The 26,495-nt window shown below is 47.7% G+C and overlaps 1 protein-coding gene across 1 annotated transcript in view; it reads left to right on the forward strand.

The window, feature by feature from the left end:
* Positions 1–25,790, forward strand: part of LOC103347974 (elongation factor Tu, mitochondrial-like) — a 40,617-nt gene extending 14,827 nt beyond the window's left edge. Inside the window, exon 5 of the mRNA XM_089306775.1 lies at positions 24,886–25,790. Coding sequence (XP_089162901.1) covers positions 24,886–25,629 — 744 coding nt within the window. The 3' untranslated portion in view covers positions 25,630–25,790. The remainder of the gene's footprint in view (positions 1–24,885) is intronic.
* The last annotated feature ends 705 nt before the right edge of the window (positions 25,791–26,495 follow it).

Consider the following 26,495-nt stretch of genomic DNA (forward strand, 5'->3'; position numbering starts at 1 on the left):
TCAGACACTGTGCTGAGGAGTTACATGAAGTATTAAAAAAAATAAACCTGCACTATTTGGGATCACTGGAGTTTGCAAGAAGGGAAAGAATGGAAGTCTCCAAGGCTGGGGATGGAAACAAGACCCATCTCACAGAGGCTTGTGTTGGCCACATTCAGCACATTGGGCTTCCTTCCACAGGGCATGGTGAGACTTTGAGGACTTCAGACAGAGGGGAGAGCATTATACAACCAAATATTAACCACCATTTCCTGTGTGCCCGGTGTTTAAGAGGATGGTAAGAAGCAGAGATGGTAAGAGGGAAGAAAGAGAAGGAGGGAGGGAGGAAGAAAGGGAAGAAGGAAGGAAGGAAGGAAGGAAGGAAATAGCATCTAATTCATTGGTTGTGCATATTTTTAATAAAAAAATTTCATGCAACCCCTTAGCACAAGGGCTGGAACATGGAAGTACTCAATAAGTGGGAGTTAATGGTCTCAAAACTTGGAAACAGAATCCCATCTTAGAGGAATGTTTATAAATCTACTGACTGCAACTGAATTTCAAGAGGTGACAGTGACATAGAGCTAGCTCTTCGGTGGCTTCAGTCACCACCTGGAGAAGCCCAAGTCCTTTCTTTAACAGGTGCCTGCCAAGATGAAGACAGAGAGACCCCTACTCAGGCTGCAGACCTGCCCCGAGGGCTATCACAGAAGAGCAAAGGCCCAGAGTCTGGGTTTGCTTGTCTCAGTAGCAAGACCCTGCACTAGAATTTGCTCCCTCATTACTTAGTGTCTGAGCCTTGAAGAAAACATGTAAATTATGCAGAAAGGCACCATATTGTCAGAGGCAAATGAGACCTTCATTATCCCTGTGTGAGCAGGCCTTAGCCAGCAGAGCAGAGAGAAACAGTAAACCCTTCAAGGTCTGGCGGCACAGATGGGTGCTCAAAAAGGTTCCAGGGACCCTCAGAGCAGGGCCAAACGCTGTCGTTATTCAAGCGATTAACACATGGCTAGGCACGTGGTATGTCTCTAATGATTCTGCTGCTCAGCAACCTTCTCCAGGGGAAGCTGTTTATCTGCCCACAACCCTCATCACCACGCCTTTCAAACACACAGGCCACCACCTCGGGAGCTTAGCATTCTCCTAACCCCCCACTGCCATTAAAGGAGATGGCCCTGCACATGAGATTCAAAGACCCTCTTGTCTCCGTGAGATACAATACTAGGCTTTGTCACTGCCTCCTACCCCCAGCCTGCTTACACACTGACTGTATTCAGATTTACCTCCTGCATTACTGGGGACCATGGCATCCAGGGGCTGGCAGAGAGTAGATACTCACTCAACATTTGTTGAATGTTGGCGTTGACTTGCCGTCTCACTCTCCACCCCCGGGCCCTGCTGCTATCTCAGATGCCCTCGGGATCTGTTGAGATACCCTTCCAGCATCTCGCCTTCCAGAATCTGCTTTACCTACTTCCACAGCCTTGTCTTCCGTTCCAGGAACTCACATGTATGGCCACACTCTGCCCCACCGACACTGACTCTAAAATCTTGACCTTGAAAACACTCATCCGTGTGACCACATCTGTTCTCCTTTCTCCTCTCCCATTCCTCCCAGGCTCAATCCAGGCTATCACCTCTCTGGAGCCCTGTCCTATCTCTCTTCTGCCAACATTCCAAGTATCTCCCATTCATATAGTGAAGGTCATAACATAGAAATTCTCCCCAGGCCTCCTCCAGCCCATGGTCTGATTGTTTACTTCCAGAACAGACTATGTTGTCATCTTATTATTTCTTCTCTCATGGTTCCTTAGAAAGGGGAACTTTTTTTTTTCAAAGTAGTCCCTCTATTCTTCCATTTTACCATCATCTTCTTGAAAAAGTGCACATTTCATCAACTTATCTCTTTTACCACTCTCCCTCCTCTTTGTCAAACTTTGGAACTTTTATTTTTTAACCTGAGTGCATTTATCTGAAGCATTTGGCAAGGTTAGCCACATCCTTCTTCTTCTTCTTTTTTATTTTTTGACAGGCAGAGTTAGACAGTGAGAGGAAGAGACAGAGAGAGAGGTATTCCATCCACTGGTTCACTCCCAAATTGGCCACAATGGCCAGAGATGTGCCAATCAGAAGCCAAGAGCCAGGTGCTTCTCCTGGCCTCCCATGCGGGTGCAGGGCCCAAGCACTAGGGCCATCCTCCACTGCCTTCCCGGGCCACAGCAGAGAGCTGGACTGGAAGAGGAGCAACCGGGACAGAACTGGTGCCCCAACCAGGACTAGAACCTGGAGTATTGGCACTGCAGACGGAGGATTAGCTTAGTGAGCCACGGCGCTGGCCCACATCCTTCTTCTTAGAAGCCTCTTGTTTGTCTTCTGCACTAGCACTCAACTTGGGTTTTCCTCTTCTCTCCACATTCATCCACCTAGGTGGCTTTCCCTGGAACCTTCACCTTTGCTGATGCTCCCGGAGGAACCACCTTCTTTTCTCATCCTTCGTCCACTTTGGGGTCATGTTACTTACTCACATGGTTTCTTGTGTATCTGTGTCCGTACTATAACTTCCAAATAAACATCTGCAGTTAAGACCTCTCCCTTCAGCTTCAAAGGCGTGGATCCAGCTACACATGGAAGCATCCGCCTAGATAGAGGACCATAACATTCTCAAGACTCTGCAGTATCTTCCCCATCATCTCTGCTCCACTCCCGAACTCTTCATCTCACTTAGTAGCCCACCATTCATCTTAATGAGAGTTGGGCAGGGAGTATCACACCACGGTCTACCCTAGTGGCTTTCCTTCTCCCACTGACAGTAAGTGGGCAAGGACTAGACCTGCTGTAGGACTGATCACACTACAGATATCTGTAAAGCAGCTGACCCTAAGGTATGAAGGATCTTTAACCTGAAAAAGGAGGCATTTTCAGCCAGGATAAAAGGGAAGCTGTTATTAAGAAATTGGCTGGGAGATACAGACCTCCAAGGCCTTGCACAGAGAAACAAAAATGAAGAAGTGATCCCTGACATTTGATCAGCAGGAGGCCCATGTTACTGAAAAACATCAGGGAAGCCTATTCCTTCAAGAAACCCTTTCCAATTTGGAAAAAATAAGTGCCTGTATATTGAGCTCTAGGATGGGATACAGTCAACTTCTTCACCATCAACGCTACTGCCCCAATCCTGTCCACTTGCAGATGTGAAAAAAACAGAGGCCGGAGCTGTGGCGTAGTAGGTTAAGCCTCTGCCTGCAGTGCCGGCATCCCATATGGGCGCCGGTTTGAGTCCTGGCTGCTCCACTTCCCATCCAGCTCTCTGCTATGCCTGGGAAAGCAGTAGAAGATGGCCCAGGTGCTTGGGCCCCTGCACCTGTGTGGGAGACCTGGAAGAAGCTCCTGGCTTCTGGCTTCGAATCGGCGCATCTCCGGCTGTTGCAGCCAATTGGGGAGTGAACCAGCAGATGGAAGATCTCTCTCTCTGTCTCTTCCTCTCACTCTCTGTAACTCTACCTCTCAAATAAATAAATAAAATCTTTTAAAAAAAGAATAAGCTTATTTAGATGTTTTGACTTTGTGCTACTTAAGCCATTTCTATAATGACAGCTTTTTTTTTTATTTGTGAGGAAGAGAAATAGAGATAAAGAGACAGAGATATAGAGAGAGCTTCCATCCACTGGTTCACTCCAAATGCCCATAGTGATTGAGATTAATCTGGCTAAAATCAGGAGCCAGGAACTCAATCCAGGTCTCCACCCGTGTAGCAGGGACTCAACTCCTGGGTCCATCACTGCTTCCTCCCGGAATCTGCATGAGCAGGAAGCTGCTGCCAGGGCCAGAGCCGGTATTGGACCCAGGCACTCCTACGTGGGACACATATATCTTTTATTGTTATTATTATTTATATATACTTATTTACATATTTATTTATTTTAGCTTTTATTTAATAAATACAAATTTCATAGGTACAGCTTTAGGAATATAGCGGTTCTTCCGCCCATACCTGCTCTTCCACCCCCACTCCTGTCCCACCTCCTACTCCCTCTCCCACACAAACACTTAAGTATAAAGTATTGTTTGAAGACAAGTTTTACCATTCATTCTCATAGTACAACTCATTAAGGACAGAGGTCCTACATGGGGAGTAAGTGCACAGTAACTCCTGTTGTTGATTAAACAATTGACACTCTTATTTTTGATGTCAGTGATCACCCGAGGCTCTTGTCATGAGCTGCCAAGGCTATGGAAGCCTTTTGAGCCCACAAACTCTGTCATTATTTAGACAGAGCCATAAGCAAAGTGGAAGATCTCTCCTCCCTTCTTTGATGGTCCCTTTTTCCACTGGGATCTCACTCACAGAGATCCTTCATGTAGATCATTTATAGCCACAGTGTCTTGGTTTTCTATGCCTGAAATGCTTTCATGGGCTTTTCAGCCAGATCCTAATACCTTAAGGGCTAATTCTGAGGTCAGAGTGCTGTTTAGGGTGTTTGTCATTCTATTAGTCTGCCCTGTGGCCTGCTTCCCATGTTGGATCATTCTCTCCTTTTTAATTCTATCCATTGTTATCTTAGCCAATGTCTTATTCACTAGGCTAAGTGCCTAACCCCAGCATTATTATTTTCATGTTTGTACTAAGTCACAGGTGATTCACCTCTTTACGTTGCTGATGTTGTGTATAAAGTGTACATCAACTCCCAAGGCAGGCAGTTTGAGAACTCAGAGCAGCCTCTGCATGTGAGTGGTCAGCCCGCTGAGTTCTGATTGGTTGGATTTCTTTGTGATCTGATTAACCAAAACATTGGACAGTGATGCACACTTTCAAGAGGGCAGGACACAGTAATCATGTTTTCTGTGATGTCATGGTAAGAGAGCTGTATGTGGAAACACAGTACTCTGCTTTAACAAAATATCCAGTTCAACAGATTATGTGAGTGAAATATCCCCAAAGATTTGAAATCATTAATTATCAGCTCGTACTGGTCAGCCTGAGGTACCCCCTGCCCAACTTCATCTGGTCCTGCTGGGTCCATTGCTTCTGCTGCTTCTGGGGAAGGCACCGTTTATCACGTGTGGATACCATGCGGCCCTTCTGTGATGTGCACATCATCAGGATGCTGCTGCCTCCCTCTCGTATTGCCACCTGACCTCTGCCTGATTCCCATAGATCCCTTCCTTGGTCTCTTTATTAAGTTTTCCCTGAGAGCAACCTCCCTCTGACCCTTCCCTTGGGAACACCGCACAGAATTGGAAAACAACAGCCAGGAAGGGGAATCTTCGGCAGGCAACTCCTGCTTTCCATTCTGTCACGAACCTCCTTTGAAGTGAGAAGACGGAGAGCCTCCTCCCTGCCTTAATGGATGAGGCAAAAAGAACATAGAGGAGAAAAATACCAGTTGGCACCTCCACAGCTCACTCTACTATTTAGAGCTTCCGTGTGTATGCACTGAGCGATAGATCAGTCACCCTCCAGACAGTAAGATGAGATCCCTTGGAGGCTGGCTCTCAAACAGTGTCACTGTGAGTTGCTACCACCACCCCGCCAAAACTGTAGGTTGACAATAGAAGTGACATCCTGCCTCCCATTCCAATGTGAGTGCTGTGTTTTAAAGGGGGACTTTTTTCACATATTTTATTTCATACTAACTCCCATAAATCCCTTGTAGGAAAAGCTGTGTTATCCCCATATCACAGATGGGAAGACTGAGTTTCCGAGGAGTGAAACTATCCAGGTGGTGTATGGTAGAGCTTAGACGCTATATGAGTCAGCTTTTGATTACTACAATGAAACACCTGAGACAGCTAACTTGAGAAAGTGAAAATATCTGTTTAGCTCAGAGTTTTGGAAATTTGAGTCCAAGAATGGGTGGCTCCATGGATTTGGCTTCTGGTGAGGGTGGAATATGTGCAGAGGAAGGAACATATGGTGAGACAGGAAGCAGAGAAATAGGAAGGCCTGAACTTAGGCTTTTTTAGAAAAAGATTTATTTATTTATTTGAAAGTCAGAGTTACAAAGAGAAAGAAAGAGAGAGAAATCTTCCATCCACTGGCTCACTTTCAAAATGGCTACATCAGCTGGAGCTGTCCTAGTATGAAGCCAGAAGCCAGGAGCTTCTACTGGGTCTCCTTCTGGGGAACAGAGGCCAAGCACTTGGGCTATCTTCTGCTGCTTTCCCAGGTGCATTAGCAGGGAGCTGAATTGGAAGTGGAGCAGCCGGGACTTGAACCAGCACCCATGTGGGATGCAGCACTGCCCCACTATGCCACAGCAATGAATCCTCAGGCTTTTATAACAATCTCTTGCAAGAACCCGAGAGGTCACCTACGGGTGGCTTGTGGAGCACACGATGAGCTTCCAGGGAAGGCTCTGAAGCCACTCCTACCTCACTCTTTCCTACTGGGCCCTAGGACCTCCCTCTGGGCCCCACTTCCTACAGGTTCCACCACCTCCCCATAGCCCTACCCTTGGTCCAAGGCTTGTACACAAAAGGGGGATATTGAACATCCAATAGAAGTAGATGGGAACCATCTGGATTCTGTGCTCCTGGTGACTTCCTGAACACCTCCTCCTTTCTAGCTCCCCACATACTCAACCCTGCTGCCTACAGCAAGGCTCAGAGCCCAGGCAGCAAGGTGTGCATCTTTTCACAACATAGCCTGAACAACTCTCTCTCTAAGCCCCTCTGAGTCTTTGACTACACTGTCAACTTACCCGGAGCATCCTTCTCTCACCCAAACCCAGCTACTACTGACTGCCCTTCCAGATGGCTGTGAGCTATGTCTCCTAACACTTCTTCAATTTAACCATCCCTTTATAGGAACCTTTACCTCATCTCTCCCTAGATCTGGGTTTTTTTACACATATTTGATGCCCCCCCACTCCCAATGAATTGTAGTCCCTGGGGAGGCATGACCTTATCTGATTCATGGCAACACTCCAAACACAAGATACACACAACAGTTGTCTGTGAAGTTAGCAGATCAACAGAAAAATGGGTAAACGAATGAATGCATGAAGACAGAACGGATATATTGAATTAAAATGAAAATTAAAATCCATGGAGAATGGCAAGAATCCCAAGCAGTCTTTATGGAGAATGATGAGATAGAACCCACTACGAAGCATGGTGGAGAGAAGAGACACATGGAGACTAAGAAGATTCCAAAGGGCAAATACAATTCCAGGCCTAGAGAACAGCAGAAGGCTCTGCTCAGGCCCCAAAGCTCTGTGTTTCCACCCTGGACTCACTTTATGGAGAAGTGGTGCAGTCTTCCAAGGGCCTCGTTTGCTTGTCACAACAACAACATGAGGTATACGCTATTCCTTGTCTGATTTTACTGATCAGGAAACTGAGGCTTGGAAAAGTTAAATGGTTTTTGTCAGGTCGCTCATCTAATGAGTGGCATAGCCAGAACTTAAACCCACACCATCTGATTAGAATCATCCTTCCTATCACTCTCCCATAAGACTTTCCATTAGCACATTCCCCTGACCACAGCAGCAAGTGTCCATTCACTACGCACTTGCTATGGGATGCACCAAATCGTCTGTGAACAGCAAAACCTCTTGGCTGGACCATTTTGACCGCTGATTTACACCCAAGCATGCTAAGGGCTGTGTGACCAAGGGACACCAGTGAAGCATGACAATGCTGAGATTTGACCCTGACTTGGCTTATTCCAAAACCCATGGTCTTTACAACAGTATTCTATTCCCTAGCAGAAGCACTCATTTTCTTTCTCATTCTATTGAAGATTGTGGAGTCATGGAAACAACCATGTATTTGAAATCAGATCATTTGTGTTCTAGCCTTGGTTTTGCTAATTAAGTCTGTGCCTTGGACACATCATTTAACATTCTGGGCCTCGGTTTTCTCATTTATAAAATGGGGCCAATCATGCTACAGTAAAGCACTACTCTGAGGGCTAAATGAGCAGCCAGTGTTGATGAGAGCGCTGTGTGAAGTAGAAAGACTTTGGTAGATGTGATTCTATGTGTCCTGGGAGTGGATGAACGAATCTCACCGAGTCATTCATTAGAGCAGGAACGGAGCCCAGATGTCCCTAGGCAGACGTCCACGTGCCTTTTGCTAGGTGGCCAAGGATCATTATGTTGTGGAGGGAGACTCTGCCAGCCCCAAGAGCGTCTTCAGTTTCATCATGCACCGTCCTTCCCTTCACTGCCCCACTACCCCAGCCTTCTCAAGGCCCCTTGACATGTAGGGGAAAAGCCTTTTTCCATCTTCCCTTGGCTTAACTGTTGGGTGAAGTGGTCTTATGCTGTTCAAGAGCTCTGCCCAGGATGAGCAGCTCTGAGAGAAAGCAGCATGAGTGTGGCCAGGCGCGCTTGTCAAGAGCCTGGGATCCTAAACTAATGAAGGGCGTTTGGGAGCTGCTTGGGATTAAGCCATTATCTGTGTGATCTTCCCCTGACCCTTTATAGACCACAATTCATACATTCCAATTCTGTGCTTAACTAGGAAGGCTTCATGATTTCTTTGTCCTCGGGTATCATTGCTCTTCAATCTCCGGGCCCATTATGCAGCAATTTTGCTTTCTCCAATTTCATTTTCACTTTGAAAGTAAATGTCATTTGTCAGGCAAACCACATATTCTTTGGATCCCTATCTGCTAAATTATTCCTGAACTTGACTTTTTGGGGGCCCCATTCTGGCTGACCTAAATTCTTCCCTGTCTTCTGCCATGTCTCCTTTCTCTCTGAAGGCAGCCATTTGTGGCTTCATTGCCTGAAGAAGCTGTTTCTGGAAGCACTTATCTGTTACCCCAGTTGGAAAGTTATCACTCTTATCTAAATGAGCCAGTGTGATCTTTTATCTGAACTCCAGGCAGAGCTGATCCTTTGTATGAGAACTGCTCATCAGGTTTCACACCCATCTGCTGCATCATCTCGGATGATTCACTTTGGAGCTAGGATTCAAGTCCTCCACGACGGTTCTAAATGTGAAGATTGTCTTTGCAGCCACTTTTCAAAAGAATTTACCATTCTGCCAGGGATGGCACCTGAATCCCAATTAGACCACCTCGTGCTCCAAGCCCACCCCAAAAGAGATACACAGCAAAGACCCCTGAAGTCTTCTTGTCTCGGTGTTGCCAATCACAGGGAGATGCATGGGAGGGGATGAGGGTCAGGGTGGACCAGTCCCAAAGTAGCAAGAAATGATTTCATACAATTCATCTTCAGGCCCAGCAGCAAAGGGATTTTGCAGAGAAACCGAGACTATTAGCCTACGTCAAAGTGATCTCATGAGAGGCCAGCAGCTGTGCTCCACCCCATGCTGGACAGACTGTGGGTACAGTGTTGGGGAGGGCCAGAAGTACCCCAAATCCAGAGGAAGTGGCTCCATGTGAATGCTGCAGAGAATAAGGGATCCTGCGAAGAGGTCAAACTGTGGAAAGGATGGTTGAAAAAAACTGGAAGAGACTTTTGCATGGACAAACAGGGTGGAAATTCTGTCTCAGACTCCTGCTTTGCAGATTAGAAACCCAAGACTTAAGTGCACAGATGCAGGGAATAATGAACGCGAGTTTTTCTAAGGAATAAATGAGATCATTTTTGCTTTGCTGCTCCAGTGACTTCCCCACTGCTATTAGAACAAAGAGCCAATCCCAGCCATGACCTTCAAGACCCCATTTGGGGACCTCCTAGGAGACACCAGACTCCCTATGTTAGGCAGAGGCATGGCTAAGCTGCTGCCTTCCAAAGACCCCCCAAATTCTAAGGTACAAGCTTATTTCTCTACCTTGTTACAAAGAACGCTGCAAGCGACAGAGCCAGCCAGACTGCAGTAAGGACTGGTTAGCCAATACTGTCAGCTGATGCTCCAGGGTCACCCCCTGTGAATGAGAAAGAGACCCTTACGCGAGGGTGAATTCCAAGAGCAGACAAAACCGGAAGGGGTGGATGGCAAGCAGCTCAAGGGAGGGCACCTCACGTCTTGGAGGGAAGAAGTACAGTGCTCATGCACGGGGCAGAGCCTCCGCATTTAGGACTAGGGAGGTGTTAAGATTTTTGTAAACTGGAGTTTGTAGGATGAAGAAAAAGAAGCAAGTGACTGAAGGCAGGCAGGGAGGTTCGGTCATCCTGAAGGTGCGTGCGAGTGGATCTGGGTGCACAGTGACACCTCCTTCACCCTTCACTTTTCAGATTTGGTCTAAACATCAGCTCCCAGGGGACATTCCCTGTCCACCTTATGAACATGAGCTCACACACTGTATAACCTCGTCTCACCTCGGCACTTTGCCCACCCCTTTCACAGCACGTACCCCGATTTGCACGTGTCTACTCATCCTCTTTAATTATTTTGTCTGCCTTCCCCTTACTTCCCACCTCACTAGGCTATGATCTCTGAAAAGGTGTGGCAGCCATCTTGTATGCCCTGTTCATCCCTGTATTTGTTTTATATGAGTCATTAACCAAGTGCCCCCAAAATAGGGTAGCTCAGAAAATAAACATTTATCATCTCGCAGTTTCTGTGAGTCAGGACTGCAGAAGCTGTTTGCTGGAAGATTCTAAACTGGAGGCTTGCATAACATTGCAATCAACATGACAACCAAACTGCTGCTGTCCAAAGATTTGGATGGGGCTGAAGGGTATGGTCCAAAATGGCTCACCCACACGGTGTCTGCCATGCCAGTGAAGCAAGAGTTGTGATTCCTTTTCACACGGGTCTCTTCAGACTCACTTGGGCATCCTTACAACATGGAGGCTGGCTTCCCCCACAGACAGCAGAGAAAGCAATGCAGAAATCTCTATGGTTTCCGTGACCTGAGGGTTGAAGTCACACGCTGTGATTTTTGCAAGAGCCTATCGGTTACATAGCTGAGCCCTGTTCTTTGTGAGAGGAGATCGCACAAGGATGCAACGCTCAAGAAATAGGAATCATTGCAGACCATGCTGAAGGCTGGCATTCAGCAAGCAATAGTCTGTTAGCATATGGGAAGCATTTAACCGTTGTTGGTTTAATGACAGCCCAAGTAAACCCAGCGTTATCAAGACTAATAGTGAGGTCAGTCTTGAAATCAGATCTTCTTTTGCTTAGTTAGCACTCTTTCCCTACACTACCAAGCCATCTCCGTGATTTCTCCTACCACTTGCTCCCTTTCCTAGTTCTCTGACACACAGCCCTCTCTGCCCTAGCCTGCTCCGACCTGTCACCGAAACCAATGCCCTCCCTTCTGACAAAGATGCATGGATAGACTATCTTAACTTTCGTCCCTGGAGAGGAGAGCAGGGCGCCTGCTGGGCTAAAGGGGTGTGAGGATGAGTCAGATGCCATGAACATCACTTGATGATCCAAGGCAGTGATTCTGAAATTTCTGCATGCGGAAGAATCTACAGGAGTTTGGTAACACGTTCAAGGTGGGCAGGTGGGATGTTCTAATTAAACAGCAGCCAACTATACTCTCCAGCTCCTCTGCCCACTGAGGACACCATTCTGGAGGGTCTCCATGGAGCCGAGTGGCTGAGGGGAGAATTCTCAGTCATAAATCTATAAGACGGAGGAGAGGAGCCCTACAAACTAATCAGGAAAATTGAGAATGACATGGGGGTGAAGTGGGAGAGGTGACAGTAAGAGGGCAAAAGATTCCTTTTGGGAACTGGAATATTGGTTTTTATAACTTTTTTTTTTTTTTTGCAGGGGCTGTGTGCTGTGTGTGTGTATGTGTGTGGGCATGTGTGTGTGTGTGTGTGTACATTAGCTTCTGCTGGTATCCAACTGGGAATCTGATTCATTTCGCTTGCTCAGAGTCAGTTGCAATAAACCAGGTGGTTTTGCATTGCTCATGCAAATCACTTTCTCCTCACACATGGCTACAGTCCCAGCTGCCAAGATGTTGTCATGTTCTTGTCTCCAGAGCCTTAATAAGAAGGAAAAATACAGTCTGGAGCATATATGTGTTCAACACTCTCGCTGGTTATCACTGAGCCCGTGTGGCCAGGGACATGAACCCTGTCAACAGGCCAGCTTTTTCCAAGCCATGAGAAGAGGGGATGTGGCTAGGGCTGACAAGCCAGGGCTTTGGATCCTTAGGTCGCATGTTCTACTGATCTACTCAGACCTATTCAGAGGATGTCTTGTTACAGCCACAGAATCTTTGGTAGAGAGCTGAAATCCCAACTGCCTTTGGAATACTAACTAGATTTGGGCTCAAACTAGTAGTGCCATGGTGCTGTAATTGAGAGAATTAAATGAGACCATCAGAGTCAAGATTTCCAATTGTTCTTACTTCATAGTGCAGAAAATCTTTGTACAGCATACTGGGGTAAGCATAAAGATTACTTGTGACCAAAGAGAATCTCTAGGGCATGATGACCACTCAGCCTCTGCCCATCCACCTTATGGCTAAGGGATCAATGTCTCTGTGGTAAACTGATTGACTACTACCCACCCTTATAGTGGCCCAACCAGCAAGAGCACTGTACTTCGTCCTGTGAGCTTATCCACAGCCACGTGCCTTGCTTGGACCAATGAGCTGTCAGCAGAATTGACACGCCCCTTCCAGGCAGGAGCTGTATGAGCCGGGTATACTCTGCCTTGAGTGTTCCGACTACTACAGTGATTTGCAGTGCTCCACTTCATCCTGGATCCTGGAGTGAAGACAATGTGGACCAAAGCCACAGGCAACTTTCAATGGCTACATGAGATGGACAATGAATGGACTTCTGTTCCAAGAGATTAAGGGGGCTCGCTCAATCTGCCACTTGTGATGCAGTGAGTTAAGTGTTCCTTGTGACACTAGCATCTGTATCAGTGCTGGTATGAGTCCTGGCTGCTCGGCTTCCAATTCGGCTTCCTGATCGTGTGCCTGGGAAGGCAGTGGGAGACAGCCCAAGTGCTTGGGTTCCTGCCACCCATGTTGGAGACCTGGATGGAGTTCATGGCTCCTGGCTTCAGCCTGGCCCAGACCTGGGCTTGAGGATCATATATTACTGCAGGAAAACCTCGTCCATCCTGAGTGCCCTGGCACTCCTGATGGGATACTTTGACCACAAGGAAACTCTAGTTAACTGGAAAGTGATACCTAAATGGTCATCACTCACATACACAAGCGCCAGTGAAGTATAAATTATCTTATTTTTAGGTTTCTATCAGCTTATCCTGGTTGGGATTCATCTGTCTCTGAACAAGGAAAGAGAGGGCTAAAAATCTCAGTCATCAGGGCTGCCATTGTGGCGCAGCAGGTTAATGCCCTGGCCTGAAGCACCAGTATCCCATATGGGCACCAGTTCGAGACCTGGCTGCCCCACTTCCAATCTAGCTCTCTGCTGTGGCCTGGGAAAGCAGTAGAAGATGGCCCAAGTCCTTGGGCTCCTGCACTCACATGGGAGACCCAGAAGAAGCTCCTGGTTCCTGGCTTCGGCCTGGCCCAGTCCTGGTTGTTGAAGCCATTTGGGGAATGAACCAGAGGACAGAAGATCTCTCTCTCTTTCTCTCTTTCTCTCTCTCCCTCTCTCTTTTTCTCTGTAACTTTGCCTTTCAAATGAATAAAATAAACCTTTTACAAAAATACATGTAGGATTTTGGACTAGTACCTAGGACAGAGTTCACGCTCTGGATGTCTTTCCACCCTCGAGGCTTTTGTTCAAAAACCTTCTAATCTAACGAGTGCCGTTTTAGTCTTCTATGCAACAAATTTATCTCTGACCAATCTGAACTGAGAATTATATGGGAAAGAAAAGCCTGGGAATCATAGTTTCAGCCCTGCTAGGTTGAACCAAAATGCAGGTGTCCCAGCCAGGAAAGATCAATTACAATGGCTAAGCAGCCACCCTGAGGATTTTGAAGGGATCCAGGAAAGTCTCAGAAAGTTTTTGTTTAGTTGATAAGTAGAAGTGTCTTGATCAGATTTGCATTTTAAAAGATCTCTTCTGTGTCACTGCAGAGCACGGATTGGCAGGTGGGAGAGGGAAGCAGGAAGAACTGAGTGTTGCAGTGTTCTGTGGTTTCTAAGGTACTGCTTCAAGTCCTTGGGGAGCCAAGTGAGCTACGAATGCACAAGCAAACAAGCCCTCGGGTAATTTGACTTCTAATTATCTGTGATACGATACAAAAATAAATTATATGTATGCGCATCAGATGAAGACATTTCCTTTCTTTGTTTAGCAGGAGATACTCAGTTCATTCCATTCGTTTCTCCAAATGTGGTGTTGTTATTGATTTAATTCTGGATCTTTTCCTCTGGCAATGCAAGTGTGTCAAAGGATCAGAATCATTCACTTACGTCTTCTCCTTATGTGCACGTAAAACCAAAGCTGGAAAGGACTGGATCTACTTGTCTAGAACCGCGGCCCTCTGAGCAACAGCACCAGACTCCTGTGTGAATTTCAGTTCCAGAAAACACCCCGGAAGTAGGACAGAAGGAAACGCTCACTCTGCAGCACGCGGGTTGCACTGATGTCCACGGGCTCCCTTGTGATCGCTTGGTGTGTATGTCTGGTTCCGGCCAATGGACTATGAACAGAAGGAAGGCATCCACTCCAGGCTGCGGTAGCCTGCAGCCGGGCTGCCTCCCTCAGATCGTTCTCCCCTACCATGTGTTCCAGGCCACAGCACTACAAAAACCTCAAAATCAGTTCCTCACCTGAAAAAATGAGAATGCTCATTCCTATTCTGCATGGTTAATAGGAAGATGAAAGAAACCCCCACAGGAGAGAACCTGTAGCACTTTCCTAGCAGGTATTTAACAGTCAGGTGGTAGGAGTCTTCCTGTCCACAGAAGGGAGCCTGGGGGGCTGGCACTGTGGCGCAGTAGGTTAATCCTCCTCCTGCAGCAATGGCATCCCATATGGGCAGCAGTTCTTGTCCCGACTGCTCCTCTTCTGATCCAGCTCTCTGCTATGGCCTGGGAAAGCCACTAAGGATGGCCGAGGCACTTGGGCCCCTGCACCCATATGGGAGACCCGGAATAACTCCTGGCTCCTGGCTTCAAATTCAGCAGTTGCGGCCATCTGGGGAGTGAACCAGCAGATGGAAGACCTCTCTCTCTGTCTCTTCCTCTGTCTGTAACTCTACCTCTCAAATAAATTGATAAAATCCTTTACAAAAGAAGGAGAAGGAGGAGGAGGAGGAGGAGAGGGAGAAGGAGAATGGAGTCTGAGCCAAGGACTTGGAGATGACCATGACCATGGAGAGCTCATCTTTGGAAGTTGTCTTGTGGGACACATGCAGCCTTAACTTTGTTGAAGAACACTTAACCTGAGACCGACCCTCTTAACCAATTCAGAAGTGTGCAGTAGAGTGGTGTTAACAACAGGTGCAGTGTTGTAGAGCAGATCTCCAGACCTTCATCCTGCGTAACTGACACTTTACAGCCATTGGACAGCAATGCCCCATTCCCTCTTATCCCAAGTCCTTGGCAACCATTCTCCTCTGCTTCTGGATGTCTGTTAGAGATCATGTGGAAGTAGAACCATGCAATCTTCCCCCTGTGGCTGGCCTATTGCACTTAGCAGAAAGTCTTCAACATCTGTTGCAGCCCACGTCAGGTCCTTTGCTACAGCTGAGTAACACCAGTCTTTTGCTAGCAATGAGAGAGAAACCAGCATTTCTTTTTCTCTTATATACTTAATCATTTTAACTAAAAAAATCCTACATATTACGTTAGCTATCAGAAAATACACACAAATCGCAAAAGAGAAAGAAACTCATCCACATGTTTAATAGCAGAGATACACACTCTTTAAGACATCTGTCAAGGTGTGTATTTATAGATTTTAAAAGTATCGTGGTAGATATGGTTTTATAATAGAACCTACTTTTTTGTCCTTAGCACTATTTTGGCTTCATCATTCTGCAGCAGTAAATATCCACAAGTGCTTCGCACACAGCTGCATAATATTCCATTGTCTGGATATAGCCTAGATTATGGGTGATGTCTGACTTTAGCTATAGCAGTCAACACTGCGATCCTCGGCGGAGAAATAATCCTGACCCACCCCTATTAGATGCACCCATCTAATATAGTAATGGTTCCTAAGGCAAAAGACCATTACTGGGAATAATTGCAGCAGAGTCACGTGTTTACACTGCTCAGTCTTCATCTCATCAGAAACAAGGCATTAATCTACAGACTGAAATTTTATGAGCAGACGTCAAGCAGGTAAGATGTCATTGGTAAGGACATCATTACTTAGTCATCCAGAGAGGAGAAAATAAGTTAAAAATCAGGGAGCTGGGGTACAAAAACAGTTTGCAAAATTATAAGCAATCTTGCAAAGTGGGAAGTGGATAGGCTTGGAGTTGGACAAAACGAGGTTAGCTTGGCACTAGCTCTTATTTGCTGTGTATCTGTAAGTCATTTGCTTAATTTCTCAGAACCTTGGCTTCTCAGTATGTAAAATACTTATTAATATCTATGGTAGAGTTAAAGACTAAGGTTACAGCAGATAATGACAACTAATTTTGTGCCAAAAATTAATAGAGAGAAAATTCTTTTCTTCCCATGAAGAAAGACCCCAGGAGTGAAATTTCTGTTCTCGATGTGGGGAATGGTGAGAGTCAAGGTAGTTTCCAACTTAGGAAAGGTTATCTGTTAGTCCACTTCTATCTTTGATGTCTTAGTCTAACGGAGTTCTCCATGACTGGGGTGGCCAAAGAATTAGCATCCTTATTGAGATACTTCTGAGAATTAACTGGGGCACTATAAATAACAGGAGAACAGGTGCAAACTTGATTTCTTCCAGTCACCCTGGCCAGCCAAGTATTAACCAAATAATGACCAGTCTTTATGAAGCAAGTAGAAAAAGCAGATCATTTCAAACTACTCATCTCAGCTGTCTCAATTGTTCCCCATGTGACTGACAAAAATAATTCAATTAGACACAGATGAAAGTATGCATAAGGTTTATTTGGCCTGTTCCATAATTACTGGCATGAGGTTTTATAAGATTTGTGCTATATTTGTCCACCTATTTGACATTTGAACACACCATTATACACCAAGTTCTAATCAAAATCTACTGGAGCTACAAAGATGATTGATCCTTGGCCTCCACTTTCAGGAAACTCCTGGTTAAGCCAGGGACATAAATGCAGAAGCTTAACACAGGTACAGGACAGTAAACTGCAACATGGCCAAGTGTGCAAAGCACTATGGGACTCAGAGAAGCAGTGATCAACTCTTCCCTGGAAGGCTTGCCTGCAGTAGGAATGTTTGAGGCCTCTCAAATAACATCTTCTAGGGGGATGAATGTTGGAAGAAGCTTTGCTGTGCAGGTTTAAGGAAGTTTGAGAGCAAGGGTGTGTAAGGAACTTCTCCAGGTATGGTGCGGCTGGAACCCACTGGGGAGAGGGGTCAGGAATCAGCCTCCAAACTCTTGGTTCACTGCAACTCTCCCCAACAGGGGAAACTTACACTGAGCAGACTTCCAGCTCCTATGATGACTCTAAGAGAACTTCCAACAGTCCATAACTTCTCAAAAATTCCTAATATTTTTCAACAGCTTCTTCTCCTCCTTCTCTTCTTGCTCTTATTCCTTTTTTCTTTTCTTTTTAAATTTGAGAAGCAGAGAGGTGGGGGGTGTGTGTGGGAGAGAGAGAGAGAGAGAGAGAGAGAGAGAGAACATTCTATCATTCTATCCTCTGATTCATTCTCCTAATATCTGAAACAGCTGGGGGCATTTGGGCCAGGCCAAAGCCAGGAGCCAGGAACTCCATCTAGGTGATTGATTTTTAGAATTTTTTTTCCATACAGAATTCAAAATTGGTATATTCATATGTAACATCAATGCAAGAGTGACACCTTATACTGAGTTTACATACTCTTATAAGTGTTCTTCTGCCTTCATTTCTATAGGGTATAAAAAAGTCAATGTGATTCTGAATAGTTGTGACCTCTTTAGAAGATGACAAATGTTGCATCTGACTCACGGTGCTTTCCATTTTCTGTTTTTAAGGGCAAGTGAGAAAATGCACAGTGCAGCCATCTGGAGATGGGATGACTCAAAGGCAGCCCTGTCTCAGAGGACCCATTCACTCCCCACCAGAGCAGGTGCACCAGTCGAGAGCAGAGCAGGTGTGTCTACATCACTGGCTTTGAGGCTAGAGAGAAGAGATGCAAGTGTGTCCCAGAGTTTTGCAAATGTGCCTCCACAGGGCAGTTGCTGTGTCATAGTATATCAAGCCTCTGTCTGCGGCAGAGCTTTGAGTTCTAGCAGCTCCACTTCTGATCCAGCTCCCTGCCAATGTGCCTAGGAAAGCAGTGGAAAATGGCCCCAAGTCCTTGGGCCCCTGCACCCAATGGGAGACCTGAAAGAAGCTCCTGGCTCCTGGCTTCAGATTGCCCCAGCTCCGGCCATTGTAGCCACTTGGGGAATGAACCAGTAAATGAAAGACTTCTGTGTGTGTGTTTGTGTCTTTCCCTCTCTCTGTCTGTAACTCTGCTTCTCAAATAAATAAATCTTAAAAAAAAAAAAAAGTGCCCTCCATTAGGCCTCTTGCTTATAAGACAAAAACTGAATCAAACTAGAGTCAGGAATGACAATTTTAAAAGGATGCATACATTATCTAGGCTAAATACAAAGAACAAGAAGAACACACACACACACATAAACACACACACACAAAGATATCTTGGCTAAAAAAATTCAGCTGTAGTTCTGATGAGCTATGCCTGAATACTCACAGGATCTCTTTGAAATACATCTCTAACTCTCAGCTCCACTTTCTATTAGTTAGCTTGGTTCTCCGGCAGCCTCTCTGTCACACTGACAAAGCATCTGTTCACTGACCCTGCTTCACATCTGTACAGCCTAGCAACCCTAGTGGGACAGGAGTCGCTGCAGAAAGAGCCAATGAAACCTTGCGATTAAATCTCATTGCACCAGCTTGGATCACGTGTCAAATCCCAACCGATCACTGGGTTCAGGGGTTCAGGGAATGTGGTATCCTCTGAATGTCCCCTCCAAAGTTCTTGTTGACATTTCACTGCCAACTGCATGTTAAAGGGTGGGACCCTTGAGGAGGGATTAGGTCATGAGAGCTCTGGACTCACAAGTGGGCTCGTGTTTGTGGGGAGGGAGTGGGTTAGTTATCGTAAGACAGCATTTGTGATAAAAGCAAGTTCAACACTATTTTCTTTTCTATCATGGGCTTTCTTTAAATATCAGTCAGCTTCTCACTACTACAACAAAACACCCAAGGTAGCTAAATTGATAAGCCATGGCTCATTTGGTTAATCTTCCGCCTGCGCATCAGCATCCCATATGGGAGCCAGGTTCTAGTCCCGGCTGCTCCTCTTCCAGTCTAGCTCTCTGCTGTGGCCCAGGAAGGCAGTGGAGGATGGCCCAAGTGCTTGGGCCCTGCACCCGCATGGGAGACCAGGAAGAGGCACCTGGCTCCTGGCTTCGGATCGGCGCAGCACCAGCCATTGCGGCCATTTGGGGGGTGAACCAACAGAAGGAAGACCTTTCTCTCTGTCTCTCTCTCTCTCACTGTCTATAACTCTACCTGTCAAATAAATAAAAAGAAGAAGATTTATTGAACTCACCATTTTAGAAGCTTAGGTCCAAGATCAGTTGCCCCCATTGGTTTGGCTTCAGGTGAGGCCAGCAGATGGTAACAGCAGAGTATGAGGGAGCGAGTGGTGAGTGAGAGGGAGCTTGGGCCCACCTCAGACTTTTACAACAACTCCCTAGGAAGAACCCCTTTAGAGAGCAGGACCTCCCATTAGGCCCCTCCTCCTAATCATTTCATTCCCTCCCACGGGTGCCATCCTGGAGACCAATCTTAACATTTGGGTCTTTGAGGGACAACCAAACCGTGGCCACTGATCCTGGGCCTTGCTCTTCTGCCATCTCATACCACAGCACAAAGGCCCAGGCTTTTGGGCTCTGCAGCCTTCAGAGCCATCAGTCCAGTGAGGGTCTACTAATCATAAATTATCCAGTCTGTGTTGTTCCGTGACAGCAGCAGAAAATGGGACTGTGACAATGAAATAAGCTGATGGGCCCAGTGTGGCCTCGCTGTGGGCCTTGGCTGGAAGGGACAGGAGCAGGAGGCAGGCAGCCCACTGGGGTCTGGTGGGCTGAGCCAGCGGCAATTCATCAGCGCGACCCCAGTGACCAGCTCACTCTGCCCCAAATCTGCGTTCCCCATTTACTCCTAGATACACCTCTGAAAATTCCCACACTCTTAGGATGAGTGTGGATGTATGACTGCTCTAGCAAACAATGCATACGAAAAAGACATGTGTATTGCTCTAGGCCCAGCAGAACCTCTCGGGCGTGTTTGGCAACATAGAATATGGCAGAAGCACACATGGAAGGAGCCTGGGTCCCTAACTCTGCTATTTGGAGGGAAGCTGACCAGAAAGAATCCATTGTGGATAGTCTCTCACGGTTGAAACATTATACATTTTGAAACATTTGCTTGTTACAACAGCTAACATTATCTTTACTAAGAGAGATAAATATATAAAAAAAAAAAAGGATTTGTCAACTAAGCAGGTAAAAAAACAACTCACGTCCTCTACAAAGCACCCGTGTCTTTGGTGCTAAAACTCTCAGACATCTTGATGGGTATAACCAGACAATTGCCATAGCCCAACAGGTATGGCCAGAGGGTTACCATTGCCTGGCAGGTATAACCAGCCAGTTACCGTGGCCAGATGGAACCAAAGTATGGACGCAAGGCCTGACAATGCTACTGATAGCTGCCCACGTCTGGGCACACCACTTCTCTACAACCTTCACTTTTTCAGCTGCGAAATGGCAGCTGTGCTATCCACCTGATGGCTCGACCATGAGGATCAAACATAAGCACGCAGTCTGAGTGTGATGTGGACTACAAGGCACTGGGCTGACCTGCAAACAAACTGGCAAGCAGAGGCCATCAGAAGCCATGGAAAGTCCCGCTGGTTAGAGTCAGGCATGAATGCGTCTATCTGGTCTCACACAGGACAACATTTTGCGTCATTCATAGAAGCATAGAAATTAGCACCAGGCTAGAAAGAACAAACGGAGGCAGACACATAGCTTACCCCGGGCAGAGACGGCACAAGCTTGTCAGTCTGCCATGCCACCCGCGTGAAGCTTTGCCTCTCGTTTCCTTCCCATTCGCGCTCAAGTTCTATCCACCGCGCAGGAGTTTGCTGCATGCAGATAGCCATTCCGAAGCTTGTTCCCCCTCTCTCAGGGACTCGGAAATCCCAGTCCTCCCACCTGCCAGAGCCTTCCAACCATGACATTTCTCTGGGCCTAGAAACCTGTGTTCAATTCTGAAATCAAGATGCATGAAGTTTTGTTAGCATGGCTTTGTTAGCTCAACCTATCCTTTCTGGTCCTGTTATCCTCAGCTCAGGCACACAGGACTCCTCTCCATTGACTGGAGATCTCCACCTGGGAGGCTGGAGGAGCAGGTGGAAAATGGAGATGAGGGGATGCAGGAGATCTAAGCTGGAGACGATGACTGGGGACAGCTTTAGGGTAGGAAGTGGGGGCAGATGTTGTCACTCAACAGGCTAAACTGTTGCTTGGGACACCTACAATCCCTATAGGAATACCTAGGCTCAAGGCCCATCCCACTTCCAATCCAGATTCCTGCAAATGCCCATCCCTGTGCTGTATCAGATGATAGTCCGAGTACTTTAGTCCCTGCAACCCCTGCCAAAGACCCAAAAGGAGTTCCTGGCTCCTGGTTTCAGCCTGGCCAAGCTAGGGCTGTTGCAGGCATTTGGGAAGTGAACTAATGGATGGAAGATATTTTCTCTCTCTCTCTCTCTCTCTCTCTCTCTCTCTCTTTCTCTCTCTCTCTCTGTCACACCACCTTTCAAATAAATAAAACTTCTTAAAAAGTCTGAAGTACAAACCCGGAGCTGGTGAGATCAGGAGGTAGAGCTGGTGGAGAAGAAAAGGCCGAGGGGCCGAGGGGCCAAGGGAAGGGTGGGCAGTGGGGGCAGGGACCCGTCAGAAGACCCGGGGTGCACCTGTGAGCCACAGGGAGAAACTCCAAGGCAGAAAAGAATGGGGAGACAGCGATGTGGGGAAAGAAGCAGAAGAGGGAAGCGACACAGAGAAAAGAGGAGGTGACAAGAAAGAGGGAGGAGGTGCCGCTTGCAAAGGCTGCCGGGAGGTCGGGTAGGCACAAGAAAGGTCCCTGGATCTGTCCTGGAGAGGCAGAAACTGCCTCCTCATTGGAGCCACTGGGTGGGAAGCCGTCTGCCCCGCATTTGGGAAGAAAGAAGGTTTGAGGGAAAGGAAAGGAGGCCGTGGGAGGAGCCGACCCTTCCAGGAAGGATGGCTTGCGGTAACCTGAGTCAGCTCCCTAAAAGCAGCACATTGGGAGTGGCTCTCGGCCTCGCCCTGTGGGGAGTGCAGCAGCCACCACCTGTTTTGGGTGGCCCCACAGGCTGCCGCACGCAGCGAGCTGTTTCCCACCACCGATTGAAAGGAGCTGAGCAACCAGGACTACAGGGAGCCCTTTGACCTCAAAGCACCTTCCCCGCTGTTGCTGCTTCTTCCCTTGCTCCCACGGCTCCCAGACTCCTTCCTCCAAGAACTCCCGGTGACCACGTCCTCATCCTGCTGTCACAGAAGCCCTCGCGGTGATGACCACCAGCAGGACACATCCCAAGAACAAGATTGCAGAGAATCAGGGCTGCGCATTGCGGTGCAGCGGGTTAAGCTGCCGCTTGGGACGTCTGTGTTCCATTATCAAGGTGGCGTTGTGAGTCCTGGCTACCTTGCTTCCTACCCAGCATTCCTGCTAATATATCCTGGAAGGCAGCGGACGACAGCTCAAGTCCTGAAGTCCCTGCCACCCATGTGGGAGACCAGGATGGAGATCCAGGTTTCAGGCTTCAGACCCAAACCTGGCTATTGCAGACGTTTGAGGGGTGAGACAGTAGTTGGAAAATATTCTCTCTCTTTCTCCCTCTCTCTCTCTCCCCTTTTCCCTCTCCCCCTCCCTCTCCTTCTCTCTCTCCCTCCCTCCCTTTCTCTGCCTTTTAAGTAGGTGAAAATACATATAAACATTTTGAAGTAAAAGAGAAAGGTAATCTCCCAACATCAATTTAAAAAATGAGTTCAGATAATCAAACCATGGTTCCTGTGAGAGGCAGCTTTGAGATCTTGAGCAAGTTACAGCTCTGTCTCAGTTTGAGTTTCTTTTTTTTTTTTAATTTATTTTATCTATTTGAAAGACAGAGTTACAGAGAGAGGTAGAGACAGAGAGAGAGAGAGGTCTTCCATTCACTGCTTCACTCCCCAGATGGCCACAACGGCCGGAGCTGCGCCGATCCAAAGCCAGGAGCCAGGAGATTCTTCAGGGTCTCCCACTCAAGGAGTGCCAGGTCCCAAGGACTTGGGCCATCTTCTACTGCTTTCCCAGGCCGTAGCAGAGAGCTGGATTGGAAGTGGAGTAGCCGGGACTAGAACCAGCACCCATATAGGATGCCGACACTGCAGGCCGGGGCTTTAACCCACTGTACCACAGCACTGGCTTCCTGAGCTTCCGTTTCTTCAGCTGGCCAATGGGGACAGCAGTTCTTAACACAGAGGGCAGAGGTGAGGATCAAATCAGAAAATGCAGTTAAACCTCACAGGAAATCATCACTAACAGTGCTGTAATGGTGGTGACACGCATCTGCCTGGAGTTTTTCAGGAATGCCATCCTTAACTCCTCTCACAGCCCACATCCAAAGCAACAGAAACCCTGCTGGCTCCACCTTCCATATACAGCAAGAATCCAACCAATTCTCCCACCTCCTTCACTGTCACTATAACCCAGACTAGGTTCATCACTCTCTTGGAAGACTGTAAGCACTGTCCATTTAGGTTCAGGGTTTAACATCCTACGCCCCTACTCCAGTCTCTCTTCTCTCAAACCAGCCAGAATGGCCATTTTTAAAATGTAGCTCTTACATCATCTGTCCCTCAAAATCCTCCAATGGCTTCTCATTGTCAATCCAAAAATATTCATAGTTCCTGTCAGGCCCAGCATAGCCCTCCACGACCTGCCTCCCCCTGTCCAGTGCAATCAGAAGGAAGATTTCTGTGTCATGCAGGCTGACGTGTGAAACTGGATGGCCCTTTTACTGGGTCTCCTTGTGACACCCCAAATATGGAAACCTCTGGTTATGCTTGTTCCCACACCAAGGCTCCTGCTCTGATAATAGCTCACCCCCTTACTGTATTCAAGTCTTTGCTCAACTATCCTATTTTAGCTCACTCTTCTTCCCCTGCTCCTAGGCCCACCCCGCCTCCCCTCACCCCTATATCCTGTTACACCTCTTGGCAGAAGACTGATGGATGGCATCTTCATGTGGGTTTGTCCCATGTCCATCTCCCCCAGTGCAGTGCAAGCTGTTGTAGGATGGGATTATCTCTCTAGCTTGTTATTCTTGGCATCCAGAAGAGGGCCTACCCGGGGACAGAACCTCCATTAACATCTGTGGAATGACAAACGAATGAATTAAAATTCTTTGCACAGGGGTTGAGCTCAGCAGTGGTCAGAATTCACTAACTGAACACAGCCACTCTGCTTGCCCCAAGTCTCCGGCCCTGGCAATTTCAACTTCTTGAGAAGGAAGAGGAAGAACAATTTGCTTAATTTGATTCACAGAACTGCTTGTCACCAGGTCAGGTTAACCTTCTGAGTGGCAGCAGAAGGTGCAATCTTCTCCTCATCTTTTAAAATGTTGCTCTAGTAGGATGTGGGTCAAGTCTCTCTCTAAAACATCCCATCATAGTTCCGTTATCACACAGGGAAGGTGAGAAAAATCTCTTCCCTTTTCCCTCCACTCCTGCCATCCCCACCAGACCCTACTGTCTGTGGTTTTTTGCAGTACCTGTCTATGTACTGACTGACACACACGTGCTATAGGGGCCCTGTGCGTGCCTCCATGAGGCCTGTCCTTAGAGTAGAGAATGCTTTTGTTATAATGTCCCGTGTGAGTTAGGCTACAAAGGGGAGGAGGCCCCTGTCATCGTGGGCTCTGCCATCTGTGCCCTGGAGCAATGGGACACCGAGCTCGGCGTGAAGTCGGTGCAGAAGCTGCTGGACGCCGTGGACACCTACATCCCGGTGCCCACCCGCGACCTGGAGAAGCCTTTCCTGCTGCCCGTCGAGTCTGTCTACTCGATCCCGGGCCGGGGCACAGTGGTGACAGGGACGCTAGAGCGCGGCATCTTGAAGAAGGGAGACCAGTGCGAGTTCCTCGGCCACAGCAAGAACATCCGCACGGTGGTGACAGGCATTGAGATGTCCCACAAGAGCCTGGAGAGGGCCGAGGCCGGGGACAACCTGGGGGCCCTGGTCCGAGGCTTGAAGCGGGAGGACCTGAGGCGCGGCTTGGTCATGGCCAAGCCGGGCTCCATCCAGCCCCACCAGAAGGTGGAGGCGCAGGTTTACATCCTCAGCAAGGAGGAGGGCGGCCGCCACAAACCCTTCGTGTCCCACTTCATGCCCGTCATGTTCTCCCTGACCTGGGACATGGCCTGCCGGGTGCTCCTGCCCCCAGGGAAGGAGCTGGCCATGCCCGGGGAGGACCTGAAGCTCAGCCTAATCCTGCGACAGCCAATGATCGTAGAGAAAGGCCAGCGTTTCACCCTGCGGGACGGCAACTGCACCATCGGCACAGGCCTCCTCACAGACACGCCCGCCATGACCGAGGAGGACAAGAGCATCAAGTGGAGCTGAGCTGGGCTCCGCTCAGGACGTCTGGGGTTGAGGGCCGCCCTGGCCAGTGTTCCCTCCCCGGCAGAGCGCAGCCACATGGACACTGCCTGCGCTCAGAGGGCTGGCCTGCCATGGCGGGTGAGGTGGGCCAATAAACTAATGTGAATAGTAAGCCAAAAAAAAAAAATTTATTAAGTAAAATAACAGAGGAGACTTAAATAAAGGACTCTGGACTTCCCATGGGTCTCATGTTCAACCTCAGAACCACTTTGCAGAAATGGAGACTATTGTAGCTCAATGGTATTTGAAGGTATTTGCTGGGCAATGTCAGAAGTCCCCCGGCTGGTATGTGGCAGAGCCGACACTCGAACCCAGGACTGTGTACAAACCCCCCTGTCTTTCCAATACATGTGGAGTTTCCTTTTCACTCTCCTGTCTCCATTCAATAGAAAGAAAAGCATTGTGTCCATGAAACTTGTTCATCTACAGTCACTCATCTGAGCCGTCCCTTGTCTCACCTAAAGACCACCCTCCTGGAATCAGCATTTAATAGTTAGGATGACCACAACCCACATCAGAATGCCTGGGTCAGCCCCTGGTTCCTGACTCCAGCTTCCTGCCAGCGCAAACCATGGGAGGCAGCAGGGATGGCTCAAGGAATCAGGTTTCTACCACCAACCTGGTGGAGCTGGATTATACTCCCAACTCCTGACTCCAGCCCTAGACCAGCCAGGGCCTTTACAGACACTGGTGAAATTCTCTCTGTGTGTGTGTGTGTCTGTCTGTCTTTCTGTCTCTTTGCCTCTCAAATAATAAAATTTTTCATTGACATTTTAAATCTTGCTTTATTGGTCATCATTAAACCAAGAGGACTCCCTGAAGGGCGT

Source organism: Oryctolagus cuniculus, chromosome 1 (genome assembly GCF_051225735.1).
Source record: "Oryctolagus cuniculus isolate XC-2025 breed Fujian yellow rabbit chromosome 1, ASM5122573v1, whole genome shotgun sequence".
NCBI lineage: Eukaryota > Metazoa > Chordata > Mammalia > Lagomorpha > Leporidae > Oryctolagus > Oryctolagus cuniculus.